Source organism: Trachemys scripta, chromosome 11 (genome assembly GCF_013100865.1).
Source record: "Trachemys scripta elegans isolate TJP31775 chromosome 11, CAS_Tse_1.0, whole genome shotgun sequence".
Taxonomy (NCBI): Eukaryota; Metazoa; Chordata; order Testudines; family Emydidae; genus Trachemys; species Trachemys scripta.
Window position 1 is genome coordinate 29,113,981 of NC_048308.1, and position 22,092 is coordinate 29,136,072.

The window sequence follows — 22,092 nt, forward strand, 5'->3', positions numbered from 1 at the left end:
TTTCTGAGTGTCCCACTTTCTCCCAACATTTCTCCTCTTACTACTCCCATCTTTGTCACACACTTTCATCTTTGTCTTTCTATTATGTTGCTCCCTATACATGGAGTTCCCATTTCTCATTTACCAAGTCTGCCCCGACACCCATCTTACTTCCTTCATACTACATCTTTAACCCACAGCTTTCAGGAATCTTTCCCCCTTTGTTCATGTCATCGGTAATTCCGCCTTCCTCTGCCTTCCCTGAACTGCTGTCCCCTATCTCATTTTTGTAATCCACCATAAATCTTCGGAGCAATAGACATATATAACTTGCTGAGTAAAGTGCTGTGTAACATCACAATATAAATGACTAATTATAATACAGACTATGAATATGTTAACTTCTTGTATAAAAATAACAGGATTTGCAAATAAATGCTATACCACCTGAAAGGTTATTGGAATAGGAATGGATTGACTAAAAACTGCTGAAGGGGAAAAGTGCAATGTTTTTCTGTAACTAAATCCCAAATGGAAAAAGCAGCAAATAATCTTTTCACTGTTACAACTTTTGAGAACGCCAGACTCAAAATACAGCACCAACTTTATGGTATAGAGTTCCTAGAAGAGTAAACCCTTTTCTCACACTTGCCTCTCTAATTGGAACCAGGAATCCCAACTTACTTGACAAGGTTCAATGACACACCAATATAACACTGGCAGCTGTTACAATCCTTTTGCAGAATTTGAAAACTCAAGATTTACAAACAATTTTGCTGATGCTATAGAAAGAAACGATTTTACTCTCATATGCTACACTATGTACTGAACAGTGAGGTCTTATAATGTAAGGTTATCCCAGTGTCCCAAATAAACATGATACTCAAGACTGGCCCTGAATTGTACAGAAAGCAATACTACATACTTTCTTTCTCCCATCTTTGTCCTTCTGATCTTTATATTAACAGACTCTAATATGAGCTTTACTAATTTCTCAAACCACATATATCAAAAATGACATGCCACTTAAAATTACATGACTCTAGAAGTAACTAGTCAAAATGAGGAGAAAGATGTTACAAGTCATGACAGCTGCCCGTACCAATGGTTAGAATAAAAAAAACAAATGCAGATATCCCCTGCCCACAGGTGGGAGGGGAGTTTCAGTCACAGAATTAACAACTAGCAAGATAAAAATGGGTGTGTAATTATCCCCCTAATTGGAAGTGTACAAACATTTTCCAACCTCTCTATCCGGTTTGCATATCCAAGACATTTAATTCCAGACCTCAACCTTTAAATATTTGTATGTCCAGTTTAGGCTATAAAATCCTTGGGGGCAGGAACTTGGTCTTACCATTTATTTGTAAAGCATCATCACCTGTGACACTATCAAATGAAATAATTTCTGCAGGGCCCATTCCCTTGGCAAAACACACACACAGCTCTCTGTGACCAAGCAATCTTTAATTCACAGCCAAAATGTATGTTTCTTCGCTGCTGATACACAGTACGTCTCCATTATAGTGGTTACAATTTTGTGAAAGGTCTAAATAGGACACCAGGAAATCAGTTTGAAGTCTAAACTAAGGCTAGGTCCACACTACCCGCCTGATTCGGTGGGTAGAGATCGATCTTCTGGGATCCATTTATCACGTCTCATCTGGACGCAATAAATCGATCCCCAGAAGCAGTCCCCCGTTGACTGCACAACTCCTGCTCGCCGAGAGGAGGAAGCGCTGTCGACGGGGGAGCTTGCATGCGCCGTGTGGACCCGCAGTAAGTAAACTTAGTTCAATCTAGGAAACGTCGACTTCAGCTACGCTATTCCCCACCCCAGTGTGGACCAAGCCTAAGATACTCCATTAGAAAGATTTTTTAAGTAATCAAATTTCTTTTACTTCCTTCACCAACATTCCACTGTCAGCTGTGCACACACCTTCCACTGACTATAGTGAGAGCTATACGAGTGTCCAAGGGAAGAATGTGGACCTATGGATGGATCTAGACTGTTCTCAGTGGTAGCAGATGACAGAACAAGGAGTAACGGTCTCAAGTTGCAGTGGGGGAGGTTTCGGTTGGATATTAGGAAACACTATTTCACTAGGAGGGTGGTGAAGCACTGGAATGGGTTACCTAGGGAGGTGGTGGAATCTCCTTCCTTACAGGTTTTTAAGGTCAGGCTTGACAAAGCCCTGGCTGGGATGATTTAATTGGGGATTGGTCCTGCTTTGAGAAGGGATTTGGACTAAATGACCTCCTGAGGTCCCTTCCAACCCTGATATTCTATGATTCAAAACTGCAATATATCTTTGCTCCTGTCATGATAATTCAAACACAGCCTAATCGTGAGATACTGCTTACCTATAGGCAGGTGGAGTGTTATATTGTTGCAGAAGTCGGTGTAGCAGCATTCTGTTTTTGTAATGTTTTTAGAACTGTGACAGAAGACTTGAGCATTCAGTTCTGGTAGGGATACACATGACTTTATCACCTCTTCTTTGCCATTAGTTAGCATGACTGAAGCCCAACATGCTCCTTCAGTTTGGCAGGTGAAGTTTGTATGCTCACACAACTGGCACACACATTTCAGACCTGAAAAATATTTTTAAAGGTATTATTTTTCACTAAAAACAATAAAACTTCATAACATACTATGTACATTTATTTAGTAATTCAGAGTAAGGAAGATTGTCTTTTGTTTAGATAAGGAGACTGGGAGTCAAGACTCCTGAATTCTATTCTCAGTTGTGCTATGGATTCATTGCAATACTTCTGCCAAGTCTTCTAAGTCATCACTCAGCAGAAGACGTAAGCACATGTTTAGCTTTATACATGTGCCTAACTACACTCACATTGAGCAAGGTACTTAAGCGTGTGCATAGATGACTGGTGCCTCCCCATATTGGGGGGCACAAGCTAAAGGGGAGGACACGTGACCGCCCCACCCCCAGCCTGGGGCCTCCACACTCTCCCTGCCCCACATTACCTGGTTGGGGGTGGGGGTGGGGGGAAGAGGGAAGGGGCTCTGTCCTTCCACTGCGCTGGCTCCCCCATGGCATGTTCAGCTGCTCTCCTTGGCAGCCGGGCCCAGGCACGGAGCAGGATGGAACTCCTCTCAGTTGCTGCTCTGTGCAGCATAGCTCCCTGGGAGAAAGCCTGGCTGGGGAGGGGCAGCAGCAGCTTCTCACTCTCTGCCGGGGCTCAGCTTCTGGGGACGATGGGCTGAGCATGCCAGGGGGAACAGGAGGCTCTGATTCACTTAGCCGCTGTCCCCAGAAGCTGAGCCTGGGCAGGAGGCAGCCCACAGCAGCTAGACCCTCTCCCAGGCAGCCACTGCGCTGAACCAGACAGTGTCCCAGCAGCCAGAGGAGGCACTGGCCCCACCTCTTCCACTCTGGCTCTGGTCCCACCTCTTCCCCTCCCCGCCCAGACTGGCTGCTTGACCCTGCATGTCTCCTCCCCTGAGCATGTGCCTAATTTTAAGCAGGTGAGTAATCTCACTGACATGCTGTAGTGCTTTCATGGACACAGCATGTATGTGCCATAATACATCCGTAACGCCAACAGACCCCAGTCATCGTCGGCCAGGATCAAACCTGGGACCTTTGGAGCTTAATGCATGCATCTCTACTGCATGAGCTAAAAGACATGTCTCTTAGCCAAGACTGTAGCAGGCTCAATCAAAGTCTAGGTGCCACTAAAGGGGGACAAAGTGCCACACCAAGCAGGCATGGGTTACATGTCCAACTGCAAAATGATTATGACATACCTACCTTGCTGGGGTATTGAAAGGCTTAAATTAATTTCTGTAAAAATAAATCTTTGATACTGTGAATGGAGGTTTTATAATAGTACACTACTTTAAAGAAAAAAGTTTACATGTCCATCCCTGTAGACCAAATACAAGTAATAGATGCATTTGCTGCCTTTTACCTCAGGCCCAGGCATTTACAGGAATAATTCTACCCCCAAATCAAGCTGTCATATGTGCATTAAAGTTTTGCTTGTTTTAAAGAATGCCTAATAATTAAAGATCACAGTATGCAATTAAATATGAATTAATTAATGAAGACTATATTTTGCAAGCTCTATTGAAAAGAAAAAATGTCATGGTCACGCTGAGTACATGCTGTCAGTTTTAATGGTAGTTTCTCCATGACATTGGTCTTCCCAAGAGAAGGAAATAGTTTCTACCCTCTCTTCTTTTCAACAAGGGGTACGGCTATTATTCTGACATGTAAAGTCAGACATGTAAGTCTTTACAAGCCCATGGAACAGGTGGTGTCATAATACCCCAAGATTGGACCCAATTTCAAAAAGAGTCAAAAACCTTCCCTTACTTCATCTGCTATGTATCTCCAACATTTTATGACAGTTTGGTACAGTACATATTTAAGCAACTCTTTTAAACAGACAATTTTGGTATTGAACCCCTATTTTCTAAAAGCATACCCAATTTTCATTCGTGATTAGAACCAATTATTACTTATTAATCATGAACAATACAAGCAAACACCATTTATAAAATGGAAACTCGTCCAACTTTTTAGTATTAGAGCTGCAAAAATAATTCAGAGTGACTAATGTACTCAAGCTCTGCCTGTTTTTGAGAGCAGAATGAAACTGATCAATTCTTCAAATTCACAAATATCTTAAAGAAAACTTTCCCATATGAATTAGCTTGCAAATACTTGATATTCAAACTCACAAAGATGCTGTATTGTTGGTTATATAAATCATGTGGTATAGTTTCCATTTCATAATTAGACATAACTAACCAACTCAGTGTGTAAAATTTCACACATCACAATCAAATGTACAATTTGAAGTTTGCTTTCTTCTACATATTGACATTTGAGCTTAAAATTTCCTTTTTCTCTGGCAGTCTGTCTAATAAAGCTCTGCAGCTCGCGTCTGTAGAAGATAAATATGACAGGCATGAATTAAACAGATTTTTTTTTTTAATTTGAAAAAGTATTTGCAAAAAAACTAATATTATTCACTCAGCTCTGCTATTTATACCATTTTATACTTAAGTCCTGCTGAAAAGACCAGCAGGAGTAAGGAGAAGACATCCTAAGTTGCACAATGGGCAAATGAGAAAGACAGGAAAGTGCATCTGTGCTTATATGAAAATCTCCTTTCTTTAAATAATAAGGTCCACAGGGCCATTACACTGAGCTCTTCAGCTTGCTTGTAGCTTGGGGACAGAACCAGACCTGGCACTGGCTAAAGAGGAGTGCCCCGCACCCTGAAGTTCCCTCCAACTGAGTATTTTCACAGCCAGGATAATTCAATTTTACTTTCCTGAATTACAGATTGTGTTAAATATATACAAGCACAATAATTTCTCCTACTGCAGAGCATAGGAAACTAACCCTAACAAACAATCCCAAATCTTTGGATGTCAATTTCCTTCTCTACTCTGGATGATCCATTGTCTCCAGGGTGGGCCAAATCTGTGGACCTTATTACTTGAAGAAAAGAAAATTTCAGGAAAGCACATAAATTTTCCGATTCTTCATTGTGCTAAGGTCCACAGATCATTACAGTGGAATTTATACAGCAGAGTGCCTTCAGGGTGGGAAGCAAGATTAGCCTTTAAATACAAACATAAAAAATGAGGTATATATATATATCCTCCATCTTCCTCTGGGCACCAAGGCACTGAGAAGACTTCTGCCAAAAATGGCATTGACTAAAGACTGGATGACCAAAATGCAGAATAGATGAATTTATGTATTGGTAGCCATGTGGCCACCTAGCAGATCTCTATATAGTAGACATGACTACTCTGCTCTGAGATTGACTGGACTTTGAGATGCTTCAGAGAAGGAAGAATATTTCTGAATTTATTTTGGGAATGCATGTTCCAAGTTGTGAGGACTACTTCTGTGAATAAAAAGTGCAATGCTAGCTCTCATCTGAGAAAGCGCCCAACTTCAGAAACTTGCCTTATTGGAGACAGTAGCTATCAGGTCATCTATTTCAATGGAGAGGAAATATAATGACACCTCCTGCAGGAGTTCAATCTGGGTAGTGCTCTAAGGAGTAGAATGAAGAGCATGACCTTGGAACTATCACCTTATGTGTCTAGAATAATGGTTGTTGCCCAAAGCAAGCATCTAATGTTAGCATTTGTACTAAAATTCTTTTTGTCAAACATGCCGATATTAACCACAGAGACTTGACCTTTTGGCTTGGGCATCCTTATGGAAGTGCACTGGTTGTTAAGATATGCACTTTGTACCACAAGAACAATACGTTATGTTTACTGACTTCCTTTTAGGGAATATGAGAATGAATCACTTCATCCATGTGTCCATTTTGAACCTCTCTGGAGGATTGGTTTTTGTAATAGCAGGCCTCTGAAAGAAGGAGACCTCAGAAGGTCCAGGGCTAAATTAATCAGACCTGAGAGCCATTGCCTTTTCAGCCAGAAAGAGTACCACTATTTCTCTCTCTCTTTTCTTTTGTATGGTCCTGGGGAGGACTGAAAAGGTGGGAAAGACATACAGCAGAGACGTTGCCCATCTTTGCAAGAGATCATTCACCACATCACATCCCAGATCTCGACACATGGAGAAGCCACAAGGCTTTTTACTGCTGTGTCAAAAAACAGAAAGTCAAATCACTAGCCCATCAAATGGACTTCCAATGAGTGAAGATAGTTCGGAGTAGAGATTCCATTCTGCTTAATTCAACATTTACCAGGTAGGTCTTGGTGTTCATCTCCTCCTCTATGGGCACTACACATAGAGATAGCAACCTTTGCTGTACTCAGGGCAAGAGAAGTTGATTTTTCTCAGTGATAGGGCAGATAGGGTTATTCTTATTTTGTTTATGAAAACTCCATCAGACACACTGATGGCACAATCAGAACAAGTCTGTTAAACAGGGAAGGAACAATGCACCGAGACATCAATGAATCATTAGGTTAGGGTGGATACTATGCTCTTTCTGACATCATTTCCTGGACTGAACTGGGACTCGAATGAGCCCCCTCCACTACCCCCAGTTGACATCTGACATAAGAATAGCTCTGCCTTGCTCACTAAAGGATGGATCCATTACAAAAAAATCTAATAATCAGAACATAAAAGGGATCTTGATTTCTGACAACAGAGGTGATACGGTGAGAGGCAAAGGAGATAACAAGATTTGCTGGCTAAATTTCATATGAACTCTCGTTCATTGAAGCAGGTCTGTGTGAGATCAGCAATCTTAACAGACTTCAATAAGAACCAGATTTTTCTTTCTTTGATGTCTCTTTTCTTTTATGGCCACCTTCATTTTCTGTTAACATTCTTCTGAGATGAGACCTTACACCTGATAGTAGTCATCCTCAGTCCCTGGCTATAATTGACTTCCTTGGCATTATATGTCTGTGTTTGTCCTGAATTCAAGATACTCCAAGAACACGGTGTTTTCATTTCAGTGTTCTCTCTGTATGGAGGGCTGATCAGAAAAATTGTACAGGAGGAGAAACACATGAATTTCTTTCTGCCTTAAAGCCAATATTAACTCGACCATAATCTTGGAAGAGATCCCAGTAGCACTTATCAGATCAAGTGGTAATGACTGAAACTGAAAATAAAAAAAAAAGATGGCCTTCATATGCAAAATGAAACAATTGTCTGCCGGGTTATAAAATGGGAATGTGAAAGAAAAGCCTCCTTTAGCAACTGATTCAGATGGAGCCCTGCTCGGTTTATTCCTAATTCTCTGAAGCTAAAAATAGGATGGGAACATGTTGTATTGCTCTAATCTGAAGTAGGTGATGGATGGTTTCATTCATGTCCCGGCATTTTCATGGTTGCATGATACTGGGAATGGGACAAAGCTGCTCCTGTGATTCTTGCACAGTTCCCTTTCTGGACAATGTCCAGTTTCCTCCTTTTGACCAAAGACCTGGCACCAGCTGGGGTCTGACTCCAAATGCAGCTGGTTGGAAATCATACAGATAGTTCTGAGGGCAGCTACAGATCTTGCCTGAGCACTTGTTCTAGCTACTACTTGCAAAGTGGTATTTTCTACTGCCATACTTCAGGTACTGCTTCAGTCTGCTATCTGACCAGAGAGATGCAGGAAATTGTTTTCCTATCCTGCAAAAATTTCCAAGATTCCCATTCCGCAGAGACAAACCAGAGACTTTCCAAAATGTTTCGCAAAAAATCAGAGAGACTCACCCCAGAATAGCCAATAGCCTGTGGTTAGGGCACGTACATAGGATGTGGGAGATGCAAGTTAATAACGCTGCTCTGAATTAGGCAGACTTGTCTTCTGACTTGCCCTGCCTCCATTTTCCCCACACTGGTTCCTAGTCCCAGCCACTCCCCTTCTATTCCCCCCATCTGATCTCAACATTCTTACCCCAGCCAATTGGATCCCAAGTTCTCCTCCCCGACTTATTTTCCTCACTGACTCCTGTCCCAGTCTCTGCACCAGCTTCTAGTTCCAATATCTTTGCCAACCAGTTCCTTCCCTCCCTTCCCTATCCAACTCCCTGTTCCAGCCTCCCCTACATCTCAGCTCCCCTACACCTCACCTCTCCTCCAGTACCCAGTCCGAGTCTGTTTGCACAGTCAGTCCCAGTTTCTCTCCACCCTCTCTCCTATCCCAGGTTCATCACACTTCTTGTCCAAATTTCCTTTTCCTCTCCCACAATCCAAGTTTTGTGCTGAATTCATTCCAATCAGACATCTTTCTCCTCTATGCTGCCTGTAGGCCAGCAGGGGGGGTCATAGAGATCACAGAAGAGAAAGGAACCCTGCCCCAACTCAGCCCAGAGTATCTGGGAGCAGCCATTACAGGGAAAGTCTGGGTTCACCTGTGAAGCCCTGACCTGGAGGAAGTATGTTCAGTCTCTCTCTGGGGATGGTGCATGTCCAATCATACGTAGGAGCTGTGAGGTGAAGCACAACCAGAGAGGATGGAAGCTTCAGAGATTTTAGCTGATGAAATCAAAGATGTCTCTACTGAGCATGCGCAAACTGTGATTTTTCATAACTTGGGCAGATTTTTAGGGAGATGGCAAAAGATACATCCCTGACACAAAGGCCACCTTCTGCCAAATTTTAGGCCCCTGCTCCAAATCACGGGAGTGCTAATGCTGTTCAAAGAAAGGGTTGCATTTTTTAACATGGGCAAAATAACATATGCTTCCCTAGCCTTGTTCTCAAAACAGCCAAACAATTTGGACTAAAATTTAAAAAATAAAAATAATTAAAAGAAAATTCTATACCCACAGAGACTGAGGCATGCTGGCATCCACATTTTCATCCCAAATAGTTAGTTTGGCAAAATTATAAGCAATTGAAAACAGTGACTTATAATGATAAGTGCCAGGCAACCTTAATAACCGGCAGTGCAGCAGTCCCACCTTGGCCTATAATAATAATTCAATAGAATTACTAAAGGCCAGTAGCCCATAACATCTAAAATTATGGAAGAAAGGTCAATTCAGCTGACACCACTGTAAAGCCAAAAAAACAATTTCAACATCTTCCTGTTCAGGGAAGGGGGAAAAATATCTGTGTTCTTGGTAGAAAACAAGATTCTAATCTGTAGCTCATCCTTCACCACCCACCTCCCTTCTTAAAGGGCTAGGGGGATGTTTTTGTTTTATACCACAATTAATGTTAGTTTTTGCTTTGTCTTCTAGTCACAGGATGGTTGACTAGAATTTCACAAAATGCCCAGATACCAAGTTGACACTTCTCATGGATTCTAAGGGCTGAAATTCTGGTCTCCCATGCAACAAAACCTGACTAAGTGACTCTAGGAGAGGGTGAATTAAATCCTGCCATCCAGGTTAGGGGCAGGGGGAAGACATTTATGTGGCCAGGCTATAACTATTACTAGAGCCAGCTATTACTACAGCAATTGTGACCTGTACTGATTCACGAGACCTACTTGATATGTTCCACTCACTCCCCCAGTTCACCCATGACTCCCGGCATCCTTCTATGCCTGCAGAGAAAGATCTCGCTGAATTCAGTTCTATAATACATTGGGGATACAGAGTCCACTTGCATGGTGTTCACATTACCAGGACCCCCATGCTGCATGAAGCAGGGTATGAATGAGCTCTCCTCCAACATCTAGTGATGCACTGGAGAAAAGAGACTTCAGGAATATAGATATGCCTACTCTGCCTAGGTATGCAGCATGATGGAACTGCTTTCCCAAAATGATCAATTTTGGCTGGCTTTAGTTTACAAATCACTCTAGGATTCGAATGTAGGGGGTAATGAAATGTTATCCTTATTGTATGAGTAAAGGGTAGCAGAACTCTGCCAAGGCCTGCCCTGATTGAGGTCACCCTAAACTTAGCCTCACTTGCTAAGCGGGGGACAGGGATGCCAAATTCCAGTGAAGATGAGGGAGTATGGGGACAGGTGTTCCTACCTGGTGGTGTGGACTCTGGCTGAAGAGTCCTAGACACCATTTGACCTTCTCCTCTCCAGCGTTTAAAGGTAGAGCAGATTAGACTCAATTGATAGACACTGTGTCTGTTCAGTGATTACCAGAGCCGAAATCCCTGATAAGCAGGTATAGGGGTTATGCCTTAGACCTGCTGTAGGATAGGGGTGAAATGAAAGACAATGCAGAGGCAGTACTGGCAGTGAGGTTCCCTGCTACACAGTGAAATCACTAAAGACCTGAGTTAAGTGGCGGAACCTCAGAATACGCACGCACAAGTGGCAGTGAGTGTCCAACAGCAGCAAGCAAGCAAGCAGCAGCTGACCAAAACTGCAGAGGCAGTGGCAAACAGCAATTGCAGAGGCATTCAGCGATTACTGAGACATTGCTCAATGCCCACCCCACCCCTTTCTGAGTTGGGAGGTCAACTCCTATGAACACACCTCTGAACTCTGGGTGAAACCAAGGACAGCCAACTGTGAGTGGGGTGCACTGGAGGGAGAGGGGAGTGATGTGTTAAAGGGATATTCATTTGTCAGACTCTCCCACCGCAAGGTGGGAAATTGAGGCAAAGGACACTGCCCAATGCACTGCAGGGTCGAGTTTTTGCTTATGATTGCATGCTTTTGAATGTGGTAGTAGTGTTTTCCCTTTCCCTTCTAATAAAAGTTCCCTTTTGTTCTACACAGGCTAGTGCCTGTGGGGGGGTGGGGGGAGGTGGTGATAAATTTTCCCAGATTACTGGGTTGGGGCTCAAGCCAGTTCTGTTCTGTATTATTAAGAGGAACCCCTACATCAGGGGTAGGCAATCTGCGGCACGCGTGCCAAAGGCGGCACGCGAGCTGATTTAGGGGCACTCACACTGCCTGGGTCCTGGCCACAGTCCGGGGGGGCTCTGCATTTTAATTTAATTTTAAATGAAGCTTCTTAAACATTTTAAAAACCTTATTTACTTTTCATACAACAACAGTTTAGTTATATATTGTAGACTTATAGAAAGAGACCTTCTAAAAAGGTTAAAATGTATTACTGGCACGCGAAACCTTAAATTAGACTGAATAAATGAAGACTTGGCACACCACTTCTGAAAGGTTGCCAACCCCTGCCCTACATATTAAACCCAGCCCTGTTGCTGCCAACTCCACCTGGCAGAAGGGTTACATACAGAACCACAACAATTCTGCTACAGTTTGTATCTCCTACTTCCACAGAGAGGCTGGGGAATTTTCAACACACATTTTCTTTCAAAATTCTGGGGATGAGGAAGAAAGGAGAGAGAAGAGTTGTCCTCAAAATGGTTTGAACATGATGAAATACATCTTGCTTATTTCCTCACTGCTAGCATCAGCTATATCTAGCAAACCCTGCACAATCATCCCAAGAAGAGTCCAAACGAATGCATAGCATTCCCCTACCCTACAACACAACTGCTTTCCCATAGATGCTGATATGCACGTTGATGATGGTGCACTGATGGAGAACTTTCGCAACATTAGAACCAATGTAGCAAAATAAAATTCTTGTGAATTGGAAAAAGACAAAATAATCCAAAGGGGGAAAATTGTGTATTTAAGCTTTGATAGAAAAGATTATGAATTAGTAATGGAAAGTGAGAAAGAAAGCAAAACAATGTGTCCTTAAAACTTTACATTCTCTTGTTCTTGGGAAATTAGGAGAAAAGTGACAAGACTGAAATATGTCCTCAAGCAGCTATGTTTGGCATCCAGTCCTGGTTGCCCAATTTCTTAAGGATGCAATTCTCTAGCAGCACTTATCTACCAAGCCCTACACCTTTATGCAAATAAGGAAGTGCAGCTGTCATATAACATGCCTGTGCATCCCCCTATACACCACATGCAGATTGGTACTATGGCCCAGCAAAGTCTGGTGGACAAGGCCACCATGGGGAGCCGGCTAGAGAAGCATAACATCATTAATTACTCTCTGAAGGACAACATTTTGTAGTCATTAAATATTTGTTCTTCAGAACAGAATTACTAATTGTATGCTTCTGGTTCATCGAGGCTAAAAGAACACCACCAACTTGAACTCTAGTTAATTTAGAAAAAAAAATAGTAGTTCATATACACATCATCAGCTTCTCGATACCTCAGCCATTTTTTGCAGTTTTACAATAGCATTTCTTTTTATTAGAAATTGTGTTTCTTCTAGATTTCTCTGTGAAAGACCCACACAAACAATGGAGAAAACTGACTACAGACCTACACAGGATAAACAGGGAATACACACAAAATTCTGTCACATGCAAAAAATGAACGAAAATAGAGAAAAAGCTCTCTGATCTTTCAGGTATAGAACTATTGGGGGAACTTTTAACAATAGCAGGGAAATATTTTCAGATAGAAGTATGACCTTTAAGGCAATTGTGTCCCTTTAATTTCAATGGGAGTTGAGGGCACGCAACCATTTGTAAGCAAGACACTGCTCTGGCTAAAGGAAAAGATGATTCCCCTTCAAAATAGCAAGTAATCTTCACAGTTTACATACACAAAGACAATTTTTTTTCTTTTAGGCTTCAGTGTGACCAATGGTAATGGTGGGAATAACATGTAAATGGTGGGAATAACATAGCCTAGTGAAATGAACACATACACATGGGCATAGCCAACTGCGGGTAGGGGACTAAGCCCCTCACCTCCACCCACCAGGAAAAAAAACAAAACTAGGGATCACATAAATTAAGGAAGAAAACACTGAACTTGGAACAGAAGCTCATTTATCTCACCTTATCACAAATGGAAACATTTAATCATGGTACAAAATGACTAAAAGTGATATTCAGCAATTATTTTTAGCCCTAACTCCCTCAAATAAAAAGTTGTCCTGCATATAGTAGAAAGATCTAAACTAACAATTAGTTTATTGATTCAAAGGAAAGCACAAATGGATAATACATTTTTTAAGCACTCTTCAGTTTTACCAGTAACAATTCAGATCCATTAAACACGATATACAATACTCCCGTGGGAATTCTGCACCAAAAAAATAAAAATTCTGCGCACAATATTTTAAAATTCTGCAAAATTCTACATATTTTATTTGTCAAAACAACACAATATAATCACACCATTTTCAATTATTTGCTGACAAGTATTTTGAAATAAATAACCAAAATAATTGAAAATGATGTGATTATATTGTTATTGTGTTTCTATGTTATTTTGACAATTAAAATATGCAGAACTTTGCAGAATTTTTTAATTTTTTGGTGCAGTATTCCCTCAAGAGTACCAGGGTTCTGTGTGGCACAATATGGGTGTGGGCAGCTCGGTGGGGAGTCTGGGTGCAGGGAGAATGGGTCTCTACAGGGCAATCCAGGAGAAGGTAGTTAAGGCTCGGGGGAGGCTGGGGCGGGCTTGGTATGTTGGGGGGTCAGGGTGCAGCTGGTTAGGGCTCAGTGGGGTGGGGGGTTCCTAATGCAGGGGGATGAGGCTTGGCGGGGTGGGAGTTTGGAGGGCTCAGTGGGGGGTGCAGGGAGCTCCTGATACAGGGGATGAGGCTCAGCAGGTAGGGGTTTAGGGGGCAGGGGTCACTGTACAGGGAGTTGCTCCCCCTAGCCACCCAACCCCCATGCATCCAGACCCCTCTCCTCCAAGCCTCACCCGCCCCCACACCCAAGCCCCCCCGACACTGTGCAGAGCTTCCTGCAGCCAGGGGAAGTTTCTGGGGCTTGATCTGTATAACCCTGCGTGGATATAAAAATGTGGATCTGCATCTGATCTGCATCCACCAGGCTCAACCTACAATCCGACCCGCGATCCACTAGCCATCTTTTACATGTATCCGCACCCACAGCAGCAAGCTGTATCACAAGGGAGAGGAGGGGGGGGATCAGGGGTGGGGTCTTGCAGGGAAGAGGCAGCATAAGAGTGGGGACTGGGGGAAAGGGGCAGTGCAGGGGCAGGAGAAGGGGCAACACAGAGGGAGGGGCTGAGGGGGAAGAGGCGGCACGGCATGTACTGCTCCCAGGGGCTCATGAGCGACAGCACATGGCAGCAGCAGTGCATGTTGCATCAGAGTGGGGCAGAGGGGTGGGGCCCTGGGGCCCCACCTGCTCCAATCCCCATGGCTGGGGGCAGGGCTCGGGACTGGGAGTGTGGCCAGTGCTGCCAGGCCCGGTCATGGTGGGGATGCTGGCGCTGCCCGAGTGGCCCGAGCTACTGGACAGGAAGCAGCGCGGTGAGCAGGTGCTGGACTGCCCCAACTCCAAACTTCCACCGAGCCCCAGCCAGCAGCTGCTGCCATCGGCCCCAAGCACACTGTGCCTCCCAGGCTGCCAGAGCCAGACACCACAGGCCAGGCACCACCAGTGAGTAGAGCCCTGCATGGTTGTATCTGCATCTGATCCACTATCTGCCAAAATGATCTGCGGATATATGTGTCTGCAGATGCGGATACGCACAGATATGAAGCAGATATCTGCAGATTGGCAGGGCTCTATTGATCTGACCCAGCCTTGGCTACTCCATGTAGGGAAGGGGCAAAGGGAACTCCGTCTCCGTCCTTCCACCCCCCCATACTCAGCTGGGACTAACATCCCTGGGCTGCCAGTGCATCCTCTGACCCCACCACCCTCCAGTGATTTACTACTAGGCCCAGCTGCCTGAACAGACACATCTGAGCTGCCAGGGAGGGGTGAGTGAGTACTGGTGCAGATTCTCTTTACTTCCCACAGAAATCATTTTCTGCAAGGAAGCAAAGAAAATCTGCAGGGAAAGGGGGGAAGCATTTTTCTGCTGTGCTGCAGTTGCGCAGAATTTCCCCAGGCGTAATATAAGGGCCAACCCAGATAAGTGAACAACAGATGGAAGATCTGATGATTTGGGACTGGGGGGCGGGGAGGGAGAGTTTAAAAATTTAAAAGAAACACTTAAATGCCACAAGTATATAGGACAACTCCAACAAGAAAAAAAAAAAAAAGCAAGAGTACATTTAGCATACGCTGGCTAACAGTCTACCGCAAATTGGAAAAAGAAATTAAAAACTGAGGGAATAAGCAAACTCAGTACCATTTATGAACCATAGGGGGTTTCGCACTTCACCGCCAAGCCATTTTCACTGTAAAGATACAGATTACCAAGGTATTAGCATTAGGATTATGATTTAAAGGAAGGTTATCTGTAATACCCAATAGCTTCAGGGCAGTAGAGTGCATCACAATAAAATTGAAATTGGGTTACAAATTAAGTGTTTATTTTGTATTATTGTAATCAGAATCTCTGTCCTTAATCCTGATGAGAGGAAAAGATAAATCCTGATAAAATGTTTCTATTTGGAATAACTTCATTTACTGTGCACTTAAACTTTTACTGTCACAGTTGTTCATAACTATTTAAAAGAAAAAACGAACCACATTTTACCCCAAAATGAAGCGAGATTTTGGTCTCATTTAGCACAACTGCCTGGATTTCCTGTTTATGGTTACTTAGGTCATAGTAAACTCAAGTATGCCTCAAAGAGCTTCCAGTACATAGATATGGCAACATTACTTCATGAGATGGTGAAATTTCCCAACTGCACTGGCTGGCATGTGGTGTGTATACATAGCTCTGCTTCCTCCCCCTACCCAATTTAGGGCACCATGAGCTCTAGCAGGAGTAGGGAGTAATTAGTCCCTCACCCACTAACTGCAGACCTTTACTCAGATAGAGAAGCATCTTATTGCCGTCTGTAACAGGGTGTAGCAGTGCCCCCTTTGCTCCTGCCTCTGCTCTGTTCCAAAAGTCACTCGGAGACTTTCTAGCTCAACAATCACCAGTGCAGTTTATTTACAGGGTGCAATCCCACCACTTTCTCACCATCTACAGCTTGGGGGTTTGAGCCTTAAGGGCTTCTCAATCTCTGCAACCAGTAGGGAAGAGCTACCCCCTCTCCTTCCACTCTCTAGCTTCCCCCCTAGTTCCTTCCTCTGGGCCTGGATATAGCCCCCGGCTAACTAGGCTGGCAGCTGTTTCTCCTTCACCAATCAGGCACAAGTTTTTCTAGCCAGCCCAATTTACCTCTCTTAATTGGAGCTGGCATGACCGAGGTCTGGCTCAGGACTCCCAGCCCAGCACCCTGTCACACTTCCCTATCACTGCACACGTGCAGAAGGACCAGGCAGAATGTGACTCTTATCAAATAACTATACAAAAGATAAGATGTCAAATAAAAAATTGCAAAACTGGGCATTCCAGTCAAAAACTAGACACCTGGCAACCCTAATACAGGGGTAAACATGTGAAATGTAATGGCCTATGACTAGATCCAGTCAAACTAGATGATCTTATGGTCCCTCCTGACCTTAAAACTCTATATATCCATGAAACGAGAGCTACTGAAGGGAAGAAGAGAAGAGACATTATAATGGAGAATTATAACAAGATGCTGCCAGGTAAGCAGCTAAATTTTATTGATTCAATAAAATTTAAAATGGCTTATATAAAAAGGTAGGTGAAATAGTCTCAATGAGAGATGAATACATTCAATATTTGAGTTCTTTTGTATTAATTTAAAAATTTGAAAATAAAAAAACCTGTGCCATATTCATTGTATTTTAATTTTAAATGGGCTACTTTCCATCGCAAGAATGCTGTTTTGTGAGAAGAAAAAGTGTTAGCTAGTTTGTCAAATGTAACATAAAAGCAAAATATGAAGGCCCCAAGATAGCCTGAAATGAATCAGCAAAAAATGCTGTGGAGAATTTTCCAATGTTTTTGTGCACCTCTAGGTTATACACTTCAAAAGTGAGTGCATAGAGGAATTGACCAGGAGAAGACTATTATGCTAGACTCAAGTATTAAAGTTCATTGACAGGACAGCTCCAGCCCTTCTTTTAGAAGTTCCAACGCTGTCCTCAGAGTCTGGTGTCTCCGGACTTGTCTGCACTGACACGCTAAATCAGCACGGCTGAAATCAATGTAGTGGCATCAATTTAGCAGATCTGGTGAAGATGCAGTAAGTCGATGACAGAGCACTCTCCCATCAACTTCAGTACTTCACCTCCCTGAGAAGTGGGAGCTAAGTCGGTAGGAGAGCCGACATAGCGCAGTGTAGACACCGCATTAGGGCAATATAAGCTACATCGCTTAGTAGGGTGATTTTTTCACACCCCTTAGCGACGTAACTTACATCAACTTAAGCAGCAGTGTAGACCAGGCCTCAGTGTTGTATCAAGGAACTCGGAGGCTAATGATACATCTTTGCAGTCTCTCTCACAAGAACATTGGAATTGACCTGCAAGAACACCAAATGGCCTTGTGGCCTCCAATATTGAGCTCTTCAAGAGGTTTCAAAGAAACAAAAAACTGTTCTTCCAAGCTGTCAATAAAAATATTTAATATCAATGTTAGCAGTAGAGCTACTTCAGATACTTATTGTTAACATCTACTCCAAAGTCAGACTTGGCAGCCATTTATTCCTATTTTGATTCCGAACATTTAAACAGGTTTTTATTCCACGACAGGTCTACCTCTTACGCTCTAGTACTAAGGCTATGTCTACACTGCAGATCTTACAGTGGCACAGTTGTTGTACTGCTGCAGCTTCACCACTGTAAGGTCTCCCACGTAGCCACTCTATGCCAATGGGAGAGAGCTGGTATATGGGTACAAAGGTGCGTTACAGTACTATAGCTCATTCCTCTTTCCATTCTATCTTCTCAACTATTTTCTTACTGATGTAAGGCTCAACTCTCGATAGTCCCTGGCTCATCTTAGCTTTTTATTAATTATCTATTATTATTATTAATGATTAAGATTGGCACTATACTGACCACTTTTAAGGCCCTCAAGGTAGTAGCTGATTTTAATAGTAAATTACATTGTGTGAATAGCTCAGCTACTTGGTTCTTTAGTTTCTTTCCTTCTCACTAAGTACATAAAGAGAAGGACAGGAAAAATTATATGGGTGTGTATGTATGTGTATATATATACACACACACATACACACACATACACACACACACACTATATTTGTGCATATACCATATATAAAAAAGCACAATACAAGTTAGAAATTACTAATTGTGCAAGTTAATTAACAAACTGAATGAAAGGTTCAGTCACACACTGTACATACATTCACCAGTCTGTTCATCAAATTATACAATATTTTCTCCTTGATCAACATTTAAAGCTTGTATTTTATCATTCAACTTCTTGGTAACACTGTGCAGAACACAAGGAGTATGACGGAGAATTCAGCCTCAAGATTCTCTGTGTTTGTAGCTCACTATGACTGCAATCTTGTGGCATAGAAAGATTGTCATGTGATAATGCTTCAACATAGCTACTTCTTTCATAACGAACAGATTTTCTCTTTTGGTATTTTGACATGTGTCTCTTATTTGACTATTCTCAACAGCAGCTTATCTTACCTCTGGTCCTCTCACACAGAAAGCCAATAACATAGCTATTCTGAAGAAAAAGCTATTTTAGATCATTACTGTGCACCAGATTCCAGCTGTGTAAATTGACCAACTGAAGAGCTGCTCCTGTATGCTTGTTTTACACTCAGACCTTCTCATATACACACAGAAAATGACATCCACCACAGAAACACACATACCTTTCATAACATCTACAGGGATGATCTTGTGGTTTTCACATTTTATTATTAATTCCCATAAAGAAAAAAACAATTAAAAAAACAATGTGTCTTAAGGAAAGCATGTGTAATGCTGTCAGACCCTGGGCATCGGTGGTGGGATTTAACCTGGCACCTCTGGAGCTTAATGCATGAGCCTTTACCACATGAGCTAAAAGCTGATGGGCTGTTAGCTAAGGCTGTAGAGCAGACTCATTTTATTTCTCTCGCTAAATGCCACCAGATGGGACAGAACACCATACCCAAGAGGTGTGTAGGTTACACATACACTTACAAACTCGTAAAAGACAGGAAAATCTGGTTAAGGTACCACTTTTTAATAAATACATTATATTCACTTCTATAATTAAGTCCCGTACACTGTCAACATGTAGTGTATGAATTATATTACAGTACATGCCTCAAAAACAACAAGGAATCCGGTGGCACCTTAAAGACTAACAGATTTATTTGGGCATAAGCTTTCATGGGTAAAAAAACCCCACTTCTTCAGATGCATGGAGTGAAAATTACAGATGCAGGCATTATATAATAACACATGAAGAGAAGGGAGTTACATCACAGGTGGAGAACCAGTGTTGACAGCGCCAATTTGATCAGGGTGGATGTAGTCCACTCCCAATAATGATGCATGTCTCAGACACTCTATAAACCCCAAATATTAACAGGTAGCTGACTTTGATTTTATGTACAAATATTGGGCCCAATCCTGCAATAGGCTGGGTACCCCCCACTCCCACCGAAATAAATATTGACAATCCAAAGGTTGCTGAAAGAAGACCAATAGAGAGTCTGGAAAGGCTAATTTATGAGGAGAGACTAAGCATCTATTCAGGTTGTGAAGGAAGAGGGGAAGGTAGCTAACCATTTCTAACATTTTCAAGTATATACCATGGATGGAGAAGATTTATAGGAAGTTGGCAATGAGTGGGTACAAGAAGGAGTGATTGGATGAAATGTAAGAAAGGAGAATGTAGATGAATATTAGAAAAAAATATATAATAGATGCCCTCAGTGCTCCCTTCAGTGTCACCATCTGAGGGGGGTCTAAAACAGGGCCAGCCTGAGGTGGGAGGTACACAGAGAGGATGGGGGAAGGTTCATCAGGTCAGCAGCATGCTTCATGCATTATTCTTCCTGATCCCGTAGGGTATGACTACCCTACATCTAGGAGTGAGCCTCCCAGCCTGGGTAGGACAGACTTGTGCTAGCTCTGCCAGAGCTAAAATTGTTGTGGGAATTAAAAGTAGCAGTGGGGATGTTCCGGCTCCAGTGGAGATGGGCTAGCCACCCAAGCTCAGACCCTGGGGTCGGTTGGCTGAGCTGGAGAGCTCAGGCTGCCACTGGAGCCACAACATCCACATGGCCATTTTTAGTGTGTTAGCTCAAGCCCCATTAGCATGAGTGTCTACCTGGGCTGGGAGACTGGCTGTCAATACAGTGTAGTGTACAACTGAGGTGAATGGAAAGAGAAAACCAGCTTTTGTAACTGATGGCACTATATTTTTCTGTGTGCTTAAATAAAAAACGTATGAAATATTTCTAGAGAACAGATTGGGCCCCAACCTGCATTTGTCTTGTACCCAAACCTCTCTCTAAAGTCAATAGGAACTCTGGGCTCACATAGAATAGATGATTAGGCTCTTTGTGCATATCTGCTACAATCTGCACTGCAATACAAAAGTTATTTAAATATATTTTTCTCCACTATAAGTAACTGTACTAATCCACATTTGAAAGAATGAGAAAAACTGATAAACACTGGAAACAGTATGCACAAATTCTCAAAAGTGACTACTAAATTGAATACTCGAACTTGAAAATTATAAAAGAGGTCTGATTTTTCCCTTAGTGCTGAGTTTGAATAACAGGCTTCTTCAAGATGTCTCAGGTTGGGCACCCAAAAATCCCTAGTAACTTTTGAAACATTGTGCCGTAATATACATACACAGACACTCCCACCTGTGCCATCTTGCAACCTTACCTCTAAAGTATCCCAAATGAGTGCACACCTACGACTTGCAAACTTGTGATGTCCTGAAGTTCACAGCGCGGGGCCACAGACAAACACACACAAAACTCTGATCGCCAGGACAAGCAATTCGCTTCAAGTCCCCTTTTGAAAATCGGGGCGCACTGGCAGTGCCTTGGCATGTGCAAATCCCTGCACACAAGGCAATAGTTCTTGAAGCCACAGGGCGCAAACTTCTCAGTTACCAGAACAGTTCTGGACTGAACCCGTCAGTTTAATAGCTTTGGACTCGTTATTCCAAATCCGAACCGACCTAGCTCTGGTGCGCACACACGTCGATAATGAAATGCATTAAGCTTCTTATCTGCCCGCGAAACACTAGGGGCTGGCCAGCTGTCAGCGCGGCACGGGCAGGGCTCGGAGCTGGCGGGGAACGCACCAGGACCAGGGCGGGTTTGTCACTCCCAGGTAGCGGATACATCAGCGCGAGCCGTGCGCCCGTGCAGAGCGAGTCTTCGGAGCGAGCCCGCGCGCCCCTGCCCGCCCAGCGGAGCGAAGTTCGGAGGGCGCGCACCCAGCCGCCGAGCGGGGACAGGACCATCCCGGTTCCCGCCCCGTCCAGTCCCCACGTACCTGAGCAGAGCGAGGCGGCGGCGGACAGGAGCAGCAGCGCCCGCCGCATGGCCGCGGTGCGGGGCTGAGGGCGGCGCAAGGGCTCCGCAGCGGCCAGGTGCAGCGGGGCTCCTCGCGGTGTCTGCCCCCCTGCTCCCAGCTGTGCGCCTAGCGCTCCTCGGGCACCACTGGCCGCGACAGCCTGAGCCGGGGGAGGGCTTCCCCGCCAGCTCCTCCCCGCCCCAGACACACCTTCCCGCCCAGCCTGCCCCCGCTTACACCGGGCTGTGCTACGTGGTAAGGTGCTTGTCACCACACTGCCAGCACGAGAGGGGTGGGGGGGGGGTGTCCCTAGGAGCGTCCTGTTGCACAGCCCGGCCGCAGGGAGAGCATCTGCTACACCGGCTTGCGGGGGTTGAATAGTCCGCTCAGATTTAGTCTTTCTTGCAGCTCGGCTTGATTGTTGTAGAGGTAGGTGGGTGAGACCATTGCCC

The 22,092-nt window shown here is 43.6% G+C and overlaps 1 protein-coding gene across 1 annotated transcript in view; it reads right to left on the minus strand.

The window, feature by feature from the left end:
* ACVR1C (activin A receptor type 1C) overlaps window positions 1-21,844 on the minus strand; it is a 42,962-nt gene extending 21,118 nt beyond the window's left edge. Inside the window, exons 1-2 of the mRNA XM_034786447.1 lie at window positions 21,620-21,844; window positions 2,344-2,574 (exon numbers count right to left, since the gene is read on the minus strand). Coding sequence (XP_034642338.1) covers window positions 2,344-2,574; window positions 21,620-21,668 — 280 coding nt within the window. The 5' untranslated portion in view covers window positions 21,669-21,844. The remainder of the gene's footprint in view (window positions 1-2,343; window positions 2,575-21,619) is intronic.
* Window positions 21,845-22,092: the final 248 nt, after the last annotated feature.